The sequence below is a fragment of the Lycorma delicatula genome, chromosome 5, assembly GCF_047948215.1.
Source record: "Lycorma delicatula isolate Av1 chromosome 5, ASM4794821v1, whole genome shotgun sequence".
Lineage (NCBI taxonomy): Eukaryota > Metazoa > Arthropoda > Insecta > Hemiptera > Fulgoridae > Lycorma > Lycorma delicatula.
In genome coordinates, this window is record NC_134459.1 from 50425416 (window position 1) to 50438268 (window position 12853).

Sequence of the window (12853 nt, forward strand, 5' to 3'; positions counted from 1 at the left end):
CCATAATCTTTTCTCCTCCTATTTTCACATTCAGTGGTCCATCTTTGTTATTTCTACTACATTTCATTACTTTTGTTTTGTTCTTGTTTATTTTCATGCGATAGTTTTTGCGTAGGACTTCATCTATGCCGTTCATTGTTTCTTCTAAATCCTTTTTACTCTCGGCTAGAATTACTATATCATCAGCAAATCGTAGCATCTTTATCTTTTCACCTCGTACTGTTACTCCGAATCTAAATTGTTCTTTAACATCATTAACTGCTAGTTCCATGTAAAGATTAAAAAGTAACGGCGATAGGGAACATCCTTGTCGGACTCCCTTTCTTATTGGGGCTTCTTTCTTATGTTCTTCAATTGTTATTGTTGCTGTTTGGTTCCTGTACATGTTAGCAGTTGTTCTTCTATCTCTGTATTTGAACCCTAATTTTTTTAAAATGCTGAACATTTTATTCCAGTCTACGTTATCGAAAGCCTTTTCTAGGTCTATAAACGCCAAGTATGTTGGTTTGTTTTTCTTTAATCTTCCTTCTACTATTAATCTGAGGCCTAAAATTGCTTCCCTTGTCCCTATACTTTTCCTGAAACCAAATTGGTCTTCTCCTAACACTTCTTCCACTCTCCTCTCAATTCTTCTGTATAAAATTCTAGTTAAGATTTTTGATGCATGACTAGTTAAACTAATTGTTCTGTATTCTTCACATTTATCTGCCCCTGCTTTCTTTGGTATCATAACTATAACACTTTTTTTGAAGTCTGATGGAAATTCCCCATTTTCATAAATATTACACACCAGTTTGTATAATCTATCAATCGCTTCCTCACCTGCACTGCGCAGTAATTCTACAGGTATTCCGTCTATTCCAGGAGCCTTTCTGCCATTTAAATCTTTTAATGCTCTCTTAAATTCAGATCTCAGTATTGTTTCTCCCATTTCATCCTCCTCAACTTCCTCTTCTTCCTCTATAACACCATTTTCTAATTCATTTCCTCCGTATAACTCTTCAATATATTCCACCCATCTATCGACTTTACCTTTCGTATTATATATTGGTGTACCATCTTTGTTTAACACATTATTACATTTTAATTTATGTACCCCAAAATTTTCCTTAAGTTTCCTGTATGCTCCGTCTATTTTACCAATGTTCATTTCTCTTTCCACTTCTGAACACTTTTCTTTAATCCACTCTTCTTTCACCAGTTTGCACTTCCTGTTTATAGCATTTCTTAATTGCCGATAGTTCCTTTTACTTTCTTCATCACTAGCATTCTTATATTTTCTACGTTCATCCATCAGCTGCAATATATCGTCTGAAACCCAAGGTTTTCTACCAGTTCTCTTTATTCCGCCTAAGTTTGCTTCTGCTGATTTAAGAATTTCCTTTTTAACATTCTCCCATTCTTCTTCTACATTTTCTACCTTATCTTTTTTACTCAGACTTCTTGCGATGTCCTCCTCAAAAATCTTCTTTACCTCCTCTTCCTCAAGCTTCTCTAAATTCCACCGATTCATCTGACACCTTTTCTTCAGGTTTTTAAACCCCAATCTACATTTCATTATCACCAAATTATGGTCGCTATCAATGTCTGCTCCAGGGTAAGTTTTGCAGTCAACGAGTTGATTTCTAAATCTTTGCTTAACCATGATATAATCTATCTGATACCTTGCAGTATCGCCTGGCTTTTTCCAAGTGTATATTCTTCTATTATGATTTTTAAATTGGGTGTTGGCAATTACTAAATTATACTTCGTGCAAAACTCTATAAGTCGGTCCCCTCTTTCATTCCTTTTGCCCAGCCCGTATTCACCCACTATATTTCCTTCCTTGCCTTTTCCAATGCTTGCATTCCAATCTCCAACTATTATTAAATTTTCATCTCCTTTTACGTGTTTAATTGCTTCATCAATCTCTTCGTATACACACTCTACCTCATCATCATCATGGGCGCTTGTAGGCATATAAACGATAACAATCGTTGTCGGTTTAGGTTTTGATTTTATCCTTATTACAATGATTCTATCGCTATGCGTTTTGAAATACTCCACTCTCCTCCCTATCTTCTTGTTCATCACGAAACCTACTCCTGCCTGCCCATTATTTGACGCTGAGTTAATTACTCTAAAATCACCTGACCAAAAGTCGCCTTCCTCTTCCCACCGAACCTCACCAATTCCTACTATATCCACATTCACCCTATCCATTTCCCTTTTTAAATTTTCTAGCCTACCAACCTTTTTTAAGCTTCTAACATTCCACGCTCCGACTCGTAGAATGTTATTTTTTAATTTTCTGGTGACCCCTTCCTTAGTAGTCCCCACCCGGAGATCCGAACGGGGGACTATTTTACCTCCGGAATATTTTACCAAGGAAGGCGCCTCCGTTATTGTTATGTGAAAATGCAGAGCCACATTTTCTTGGAAAAAAAAAGCAGCTGTAGTTTTCCATTGCTTTCAGCTGCGCAGTACTCAGAGGACTGAGTGATGTTGATACGGCCGTTTAAGTCGTCCTGACTCACGCCCCTAACAACTACTGAAAGAGCTGCTGCCCTCTTTCAGGAATCATTCCTTAGTCTGGCTCTCAACAGATACCTCTCCGATATGGTTGCACCTTCGGTCCAGCTACTCTGTATCCCTGAGCACTCAAGCCCCCTCACCAACGGCAAGGTCTCATGATTCATAGAGGAGGTCGAAAGAGATATGAAGCCCTATCTTTTGTGCTAGGTTTTGAAGGCTCATGATTTGTGTTTTGGCTTCTTCCCTAGATATTTAAATTGTTTTACTATTTTAATTTTCTGATTTTTTACCGTAATGTGCTCTATTACCAGAGGATCTATGGCCATTAGTTCAGTTTTTTCGAAAGAGATATGAAGCCCTATCTTTTGTGCTAGGTTTTGAAGGCTCATGATTTGTGTTTTGGCTTCTTGAATATTATTTGCTAAAAGAGCGAGGTCATCTGCAAATCCTAGGCAATTTAGTGTGATGGAGTTTTTCTTAGTACCCATTTTTATATTTTTGGGATTTATTTCATACCATTTTCTCATGACAAATTCAAGGGCGCAGTTAAAAAGGAGTGGTGAGAGGCCGTCTCCTTGCCTCAATCCAGTTTTTATGCAGAAGGGTTGAGAGAGTTCACCTCTGAATTTCACTCTGGACTGGGTATTGGTTAAAGTTAATTTTATCATGTTTACGAGTTTAGGGTGAAGGCCCAGGTTTCTCAGAATATTCAGCATGGATGGTCAGTGTATACAATCATAGGCCCTTTTAAAGTCGACGAAGGTGATTATTAGTTGTTTTTTCCGTCTTTTATATAAGTCCATCATAAGTTTTAGGGATATTATTTGCTCCGGGCAACCTCTCCATGGCCTAAATCCCCCTTGGTATTCCCCAAGTTCCAGTTCAAGTTGGTCTTTTCATCGGTTGTATATGATTCTCGACAGGATTTTGTAGTTTTTTATTTCATTTAAGGTTGCGAGAACTTCTTGAATTGTTGGCGGGTTGATATTTACTGGTGAAGTTTTAACTGGAGTTTCAGTGTCAATCTCAAAAAGCTCTGGGGGGTCGTCACAGTTGAGGAGTCTATTGAAGGTTTCTGCCAAAATTTCAGCATTTTCTTTATTGGTGTGGGCCATATTTCCTTTTTTTCCTCTTGGCATAAGGGTGGGTGGTTCATATCTTTGAAGAGCCTGACCAAAAATTTTATAATAGTCTCGTAAATTAGTTTTCTTGGAACTTTCTTCTATTTGCTGAATCAAGTTTTTTTGGGCTTGTCGTTTGGTTCCTCTTATAATTTTCTGAGTTATTTTCCTTTGTTTGGTGAATTCATGGTTAGATTCTTCAGTTTTCTGGGTTTGGTGGTTGATCCAAGCCCGGTGTCGGTCTTTGACTGCTTTGTCACATTCTTCATTCCACCATTGGTGTTTTTTTCTTGGGTTTATAGGGGCTAGTTCTTCAGCTATTTCTTTCAGTTGGGATGTCAGTTCTTTTAAATTATTAGTTAATTTGATTTTTTTTTGTTGTTTCTTCAAAGATGGCATTGTTTATTAATTTATGTGGATCATAAGCTCTTTTGTTTTTAGGTTGGGATTTTTTCTTTTTATGCGGGGTGAATTTTATTTTAACTTTAATTAAGTAATGGTCCGATCCAGTATCTGTTCCTCTCAAGACTTTTACATTATAAATCTCCTTGTGATAATTCCGGTCCATGCAAACATGATCCAGTTGCCATTCTCCTTTATTCCAATCTGGGTGTTTGCAAGTCTTCAATTTGTTTGGTTTTCTCATAAAATAGGTGGATTTTGAGATCATATTATGGTTTCTGCAAAATTCGACAAGTCTTTGGCCGTTCTTGTTGGGCAGGCCATTTTCTGATAATATCACGATATCTTCCTTCTTTACCAAGTTGGGCATTAAAGTCCCCTATTAAAATCTTCGTGTGGGTCTTATTTATGTTGTTTGCAGTTTGGTCAAGAAGTTCCCAGAATTTGTCCATCTCTTCTCTATCTTTTTTAAGATTCTTTTTGTCATTGGTGGGAGCATGGACATTTATTATGGTGTAGAATTTATTGCCTGATTTTAGGGTTAAGGTTGAAATCCTGGGGGAGTAAGACTTAAATTCTACGACTGAGTCAATTATTTTAAGATTGATTGCAAATCCTGTTCCGAACTGTGGACAATTCTTCACACGTTTCCCGGGGATTCCTTTGTAAATTCTGTAACCCTGAGATTCAAACGGCTCTCGATCTGTGTTTCTCATTTCTTGAAGGCCTGCGATTAGGATATTTTGTTTGTCCATTATGTCTGTTAGAGTTTTTAGTTTGCCTGGTTGAGTTAGAGAATTAATGTTGTGAGTGGCAATGTAGTTTATTTGCTTGTGTCTTATCCTCAATTTTGAAGTTGTGTTGTTTTTGGGTGTTTCCAAACGCTCAGATTCATTGTTATCTTTTAAGCAGCTGCCCACCGGATCCGAGTGCAGCCTTCTCTGGTATTTACCAGACGGTGGATTTTTTCTTAAAAGACCTTCCATATTTGACTTTCAAAGGCAAGTCAGCCTTGGGTGGGAATAAATTCCCGAGTTACAACTCTGGATGTGATCCAGAGAGGTGATTTCGATTTAGTTCACCAGTAGAAATCTCCACGTTTCTAACTGGTTATCCAGATGAACCAACGTGGAGGCGCAAACAGATTTTTTTTAATTGAGATTTTAAGTATGGAGAAAGTTTAAATCGGTTCCGGAATCATTTCGTCCACAATTTCCATTATTATAACTCTTGTTTATTTAAAAATTGTGGCTGTGCTTGAAATATACCGTGAATGAACAAACAGCGTACTGTGATAAGATTTTTATCTTCTGAAGGTGTAAAACTGGATGAAAGTCACTCTTGGATGTTAGAACACTACAATAAAGTTTGTATATTTATAAATTTTCTGTTAATTATAAGTTGAATTATTGTAAAACATGTTCAGAATAGGCTCAAAGACAGGTGACTCAAAATCGTATGGATTTTTAACTCTCGATTGTATTGGAAAAGTAATGCTTTTTAAGTCCTGTAGTAGTGATGTTGGATGAAAACTTGGATTAGTCATTTTAAGCTGGAATCCAAACATTGGAGGATGGAATGGAAACATCAGTTTGCCTAGTAGGAAAAATTCAAAACATTTGCATTAGCTGGTAAGGTAATGCTAATGATTTTTTTGCGGCAATAAAGGCCCAGTTTATTGTGATTACTTGGAAGAACAAAACATACAGTCAACAGTGAGAACTATTGTGATATGCCAGAAAATAAAGTGAAATCTGCACTAAGTAAACAGTCTAATTCTCTTTCATATGGTGTAGTTCTGCATGATAACACCTCTGCTCCCACACTGCTCAAAATACATTGTAACCTATTCAAATGTTTGGCTAGGAGAAGTTGCCACATTCACCTTACAGTCCTGATATCACACCATGATTTTTTTTTCATCGAAGAGTTTCTGGAGTACAAATTTGGCAACATTGATCAGGTCAAAAGTGTGGTTTAAGAAAGGCTTGCACCAAGGTGAGCAGTTGTTTATTACTGGAACAAGAAAGCTCACAGAAAGATTGACAAGTGTCTAAATACTCTAGCTTGGATTATGTTGAAAATAGTGTTAGATTCATTGTTATTGAATAATAATTTTTTTAAAGCATTTGCCTTTTCAATTATTGAAGAACCGTTGTATTAATATTTTAAACATATCATATATTAAACTTCTATCATCTTCTTTGTTTCTTTTTAAAAAGTAGCATTGAACAAAATGTTATAGTCCCATTTCTTAAGTATAGTTTCTCTATATTGCATCTTACAGATGTCCTTTAGCTGATACTAGTAAGTACTCATAAAGTTTGCTTGAAAATCATAATTTAAAAAAATTTTTGAGTTTAAAAATTGTTTCTACCACAACTGCATAGGAAAAGTCTTTTAGATTTGATTTGTACAGCATTTAAAGATCTTTTAAATTGTAACATTAAATGTACTATTTAATGTATAATATAAATTAAAATAAAGATTTATCAGTGATTATAAATATATAATTTGACAGTATCTATTAACTGTATATAATATTAATATTTTTCTATTTTGGACCCAGAAAACCTTTACTCAGTATTCAGTTAATAACATATAATGATATTAGAATAATTATTATAACACTTTTTCATTCCTGACCTAACAAATATTTGTTCTAAATTTATTTTCAATGTTTTTAAAGTTTAATTTAAACAAATAATTTTTACAAAATGTAAAAAGGAAATAGAGTTATTGTGTAAATTGTAAATAGTTTTAAGAATTTATAAAAGATATCACTGAGGATGGGCGTAGGCTCGAAAGTGTTTTGATGAAAGAAAAAAATTAAATGTAAGAGTGTTTCTGTAACTCTGCTTTGTGGAGGCTGAAAGAATATTATATTGTATATATAGATACTTACATACAGAGTAAAAAAATGGACTATAAAAAGTTTAACCCAAATAAATTAATAATATTGTATTTTGGTAGAATGGTATTGTATCTGTCTCTCTTCTGAAAGGTTCTGGGTTTTGGTCAGAATTATTTCCCACATAAATTCTTTAAAAAGAAGTAGGATATTTTTAACTATGGTGTTTGCTTTTTTATCTGAATGTGAATAAGTATATAAATTGTTAAGTCACTATATAAAAGTGTACTTACAACCTTAATAAAATGCTACTTTATAAGTTGTGACATATTATATCAATTAGCCTAAGGTATTTTTAAAAAGTTTGTTTTGTAAAATATGAAGAAAAAACATTCCTTTTAAACTCAACTGGAACTATAGTCATCCAGTACCAGTCTATTAGAAATAGAGTAAGAAAAGTCTGTTGTATAGTCCTGACATTTTTACTTATATTTGATTACGTCTATGAAAAGTACTTCCTTATTTTCCATTTGTTTTAAAATGAAATTATTTTCCCTTTTTTTAATGATTTCAGTATTTTGTATCTTTTTTGTATATGTGTAGGCACTTGAAGATGAAGGACATGATGTTGAAACTTATCTATTTGATATGACAACATCACCTATGGAGAAGAAGTTGACACCATTGCGGAAAGGAAGTAAGTGTGAATACGAAAGAATATGTTAATTTTTAATATATTAATTTATCAAATATTTTGTTTAGCATACAATGTGCAGGTAAGGAAAAATCCTAGAAAATAGTTCCATGAACTTTTGTTGTAATCTGTAAATCTTACATGTGAAAAGTGATATCAACAAAAAGATGTTAAATTACTTGTTTATTGATGTTGTTCTGGGTTTTTGACTTATTTGGCAAAAATATATTTTAAAAATACAATTTTTGAAAAATATTATAAAATACGTGTTATATTTATTATTATATTATAAAATATTGTATTATATTCTAATATAAATTATCATACTGTATTTAAAAAATTATATTATAAAAATTGTATATCTGACACAAACCTTTATATAACGGTCCTTATATAACCTTTATATAAAGGTCCTACTGTGTGAGTTATGACTAGTGAAAGATTTTGCTCAGATTTCAGCTACCTGGTAAAATGAAGTCATACTGAAATCTTTAGTATTTTCATTAGGAGCAAAATTTGTGATTTCTTATGACATTAAGGTCTATACACTTAGCCCAGTGTTCTACAAGAATGCTTATGCCAGTTCGGTGCAATAACTTCTTTATTGGTTGAAAATTCTTCCCTGCAAGCCATTTTTTTTTTTAGGTTAGGAAAGAAGTGATAGTCACTGGGAGCTAGATCAGGTGAATATGGTGGGTGTTGAGCAACTTGAACCATAGTTTGTTGATTTTGGTCATTGCAATGACTGGGGGTTTTTTTTTCTTAATTTCATTTCTGAGCTGCAGTAATAGGGTCACGTATATTCACCATTTATTGTTTCACAGTTTTTAAGATAATGAAAATTATTCCATGTGCATCCCAATCAAGTGAAAAGTCTTGCTTTTTTTTGGATCAGGTTGACCTTTTTCAATCCATTGTTTGACTGATGTTTTGTCTTGGGGCTGTAGTCTTGTAACCCAAGACTCATCAGTCATCAGAGATCATCATAAAAATTCCTCTGGATTATGCTCAAAGAGAGCTCTGTTTTTGGTCGAGCGTGAACAAATGTAGAACCCCTCCAGAGCACACAGCTTGTTCATGCCTAAATCTTCATTCAAAATATTTTACCTATACTTTCTGTTGACATGCCTACAAACTCTGCTAAACCATTCATTATTGCTCATTGATCTGCCAAAATTATTTTATGTACTTTTTCTATCATTTTTGGTATAGCCACTTTGGAAAGGCGTCCACTGTCTAGTTCATCGCTAGTGCATGTTCGATTCATTTTAAACTATGTAACCCAGCGTTTGTTAACTGGTGTATATGATGAAGAGTCTCCCAATGTCATATCAAGTATTTCTTTAATTTCCTTTTTATTTAAGTCTTTCAGAAAAAAGTATTTAATCCGCATGAATTTCTAGATTTTTCCATTTTCAAAAAAAAATTCTAAATCTCTACTTGACAGTTAAGTAATGCAGCTACTTGGAAAATCTTTTAGTAAACTAAAGAAGAATGGAATCATGTGATTCGGTCAAGAAATTAAGCATACTAATGCCATTTCTGTGTGAGGCTCAGAAATTTTCATCCCACCCTCGTAGATAACAGAATTTTATTATAAGCACAGGTGTGATAGAGATATCTTACTTTATTGACCGTTTAATGAGGTGATCTGCTGATTTGGATAGATTTGTGTTCATAATCACATCCATCATTTGCTGTTGACAGCTATCATTATTAGTGAAGCAGTTTTTCGGTGTAATTTTATTCAGTACATAAAATTTTGAAATGTAGGACTGTAATAGAGATGATAATTTTTGCTGTATTCATGAAACATATATAGTATTAAATATCAATTACTTGTCATTTTATTTTAATTATTATTTTTTTGCCTTATTATGAATTATTAAATATGTTTATAATTGTCAGTTATTATTTCACATATGCATCTTGCCCATTACATTAAACAGAATTATGTTATTGCTTTAACGTAAAGTTCTTTTTATATTAATCCGCTCAACCCAAGTACAGAATTAATAAAATAAAATAGGATGACACTTAGCTTATTCCATAATCCAAGCAAGAGCGCTTTCGCGAGTACCTCACATCATCAGTTGCTCTACATAATTTTTCAAATTGTTCGTTGCAAATTACATATTAAAATTAAAAACCCTATACTGTACATGAGATTTAAAATTGTTAAATCAAAACAGAAATAAAACTAAAAAATGTTTTTTTTTTAATTAAAAAATTTTAAATTGTAGATTAAAATTAAAAATTGCATATATATAAAATATGAAGTCATTAATAAAATTAAATTAAAATCAATAATAAAAATAAAATAGAAATCCATGTACACTAGCTAGTCAAATTTATGTAACTGTACAGAGTTGAAATATTATGAATTATCAATGTCTAAAGAAGTGCTGCTATCTACAGCAGCTTTTATGACTGTGTCATCCTCATACATTGTATGTAGGTTGGTCAAATTAAATTTACTTGATATTTATATATGTAAAATCTTTCTAAAATGTATTATTTATATTAATATTGTATTTCTTAATTTCCAGTACTTCTAAATTTGTATGAATATTGGATATTGAACGTGTATTACTAATAATATCATCAGAAACATAGAGAAACCCAATTTTCTTTTTTTTTTTTTTTTGTCTTCAGTCATTTGACTGGTTTGATGCAGCTCTCCAAGATTCCCTATCTAGTGCTAGTCGTTTCATTTCAGTATACCCTCTACATCCTACATCCCCAACAATTTGTTTTACATACTCCAAACGTGGCCTGCCTACACAATTTTTCCCTTCTACCTGTCCTTCCAATATTAAAGCGACTATTCCAGGATGCCTTAGTATGTGGCCTATAAGTTTACTGAAGGCTCGTTTAGCTTGTGCTATTCGGCATTTTATATTGCTCCTGCTTCGTCCATCTTTAGTAATTTTACTTCCCAAATAACAAAATTCTTCTACCTCCATAATCTTTTCTCCTCCTATTTTCACATTCAGTGGTCCTTCTTTGTTATTTCTACTACATTTCATTACTTTTGTTTTCTTCTTGTTTATTTTCATGCGATAGTTCTTGCGTAGGACTTCATCTATGCCGTTCATTGTTTCTTCTAAATCCTTTTTACTCTCGGCTAGAATTACTATATCATCAGCAAATCGTAGCATCTTTATCTTTTCACCTCGTACTGTTACTCCGAATCTAAATTGTTCTTTAACATCATTAACTGCTAGTTCCATGTAAAGATTAAAAAGTAACGGCGATAGGGAACATCCTTGTCGGACTCCCTTTCTTATTAGGGCTTCTTTCTTATGTTCTTCAATTGTTATTGTTGCTGTTTGGTTCCTGTACATGTTAGCAATTGTTCTTCTATCTCTGTATTTGAACCCTAATTTTTTTAAAATGCTGAACATTTTATTCCAGTCTACGTTATCGAAAGCCTTTTCTAGGTCTATAAACGCCAAGTATGTTGGTTTGTTTTTCTTTAATCTTCCTTCTACTATTAATCTGAGGCCTAAAATTGCTTCCCTTGTCCCTATACTTTTCCTGAAACCAAATTGGTCTTCTCCTAACACTTCTTCCACTCTCCTCTCAATTCTTCTGTATAAAATTCTAGTTAAGATTTTTGATGCATGACTAGTTAAACTAATTGTTCTGTATTCTTCACATTTATCTGCCCCTGCTTTCTTTGGTATCATAACTATAACACTTTTTTTGAAGTCTGATGGAAATTCCCCATTTTCATAAATATTACACACCAGTTTGTATAATCTATCAATCGCTTCCTCACCTGCTCTGCGCAGTAATTCTACAGATATTCCGTCTATTCCAGGAGCCTTTCTGCCATTTAAATCTTTTAATGCTCTCTTAAATTCAGATCTCAGTATTGTTTCTCCCATTTCATCCTCCTCAACTTCCTCTTCTTCCTCTATAACACCATTTTCTAATTCATTTCCTCCGTATAACTCTTCAATATATTCCACCCATCTATTTTCTACTTTTATAATATCTAAAGTGTTCATCTAATCTAGTTTTAAAGGATCTACTGGTTTTACCTATATAAATATGGTCACAGTCAATGCACTTTATTTTATAAATACCACACAAATTGTGTAAATCAAATGAAGCAGTAGTATGTGTATTATTTTTTAAATGTGTTATTAAATGGTTATTTGCCAGGTATGCAGGTAACATATATATGTTGTAAGAATGAAGAAAGCCTAGCTAGTCCAAAAATAACAAAAGAAATAACTGGAGTAATATTATTATTATTATTATGCTTTTACGGCCAACATGGGACCACTTAAGTCAATTTTAGTTGGATCTTTTCTGAGAAAAGCGTGTTATTTTACTCTTCCGAGCTGCCCAGTATTTCTTCATCCGTTCAGATCTTGCTTTCTTTTCTTCATCCGTAAACACCCTCTTCGTTGTATTTTGTCGTTTGTCTGTCTTTTGTTTAAATCTAATGCTTTTGTCTTTTAGCTTTGTAATTTTTTCAGTTTTATTCTGTAGGTCAATCAGGGAAATTCCCCATTCTTTCATATCTTCTCTAATTTCTTTGATCCATCCTACTTCTAGCTTTTGGAACCAAAGCTTTTCAATGATATTTCTTGACAATCTTGTTTCCGGTGTCCTTATGAGATGACCAAAGAAAGAGATTCTTTTTTTCCGCATAGTATCAGTAACAGGCTCTATTTCTCGATACACCACCTCATTTGACACAATCCACCATTGGCCTTCTTTTTGGTGTTTTTTATTGATACACGTTCTGACAATTCTCCTCTCTATTTTCAGAATTTTTTCAATTCGGTTTTTCTGGGTGATTTTGAAAAGGGTCTCGCTTCCGTAGGTGACTACTGGCTGTACTACAGTTTTATAATGTTTAAGTTTTGTTTTAGCAGAAAGGCATTTTTTGTTATATGTTGACCAAGTTAATTTTTGGGATTTAATCATTTTATTTGTCCTGTTTTGCCATGTCACTTTTTCATTTAAATTATAAGTTATTATTTCCACTAGATATTTAAATTGTTTTACTATTTTAATTTTCTGATTGTTTACCATAATGTGCTCTATTACCATTAGTAATCTATGGCCATTAGTTCAGTTTTTTCGAAAGAGATATGAAGCCCTATCTTTTGTGCTAGGTTTTGAATGCTCATGATTTGTGTTTTGGCTTCTTGAATATTATTTGCTAAAAGAGCGAGGTCATCTATATATATATATATAATTTTTTTTTTTTTAAATTATGGTGTTTGTAGTTATTTACCCCAGTCTGG

The 12853-nt window shown here is 33.1% G+C and overlaps 1 protein-coding gene across 4 annotated transcripts in view; it reads left to right on the forward strand.

Annotated features, from left to right (window-relative positions):
- Positions 1-12853, forward strand: part of LOC142324939 (uncharacterized) — a 69091-nt gene that overhangs the window by 4466 nt on the left and 51772 nt on the right. For all 4 annotated transcript variants that reach the window (XM_075366091.1, XM_075366092.1, XM_075366094.1 and 1 more), the window contains exon 2: positions 7493-7586. In XM_075366091.1, coding sequence (XP_075222206.1) covers positions 7493-7586 — 94 coding nt within the window. The remainder of the gene's footprint in view (positions 1-7492; positions 7587-12853) is intronic.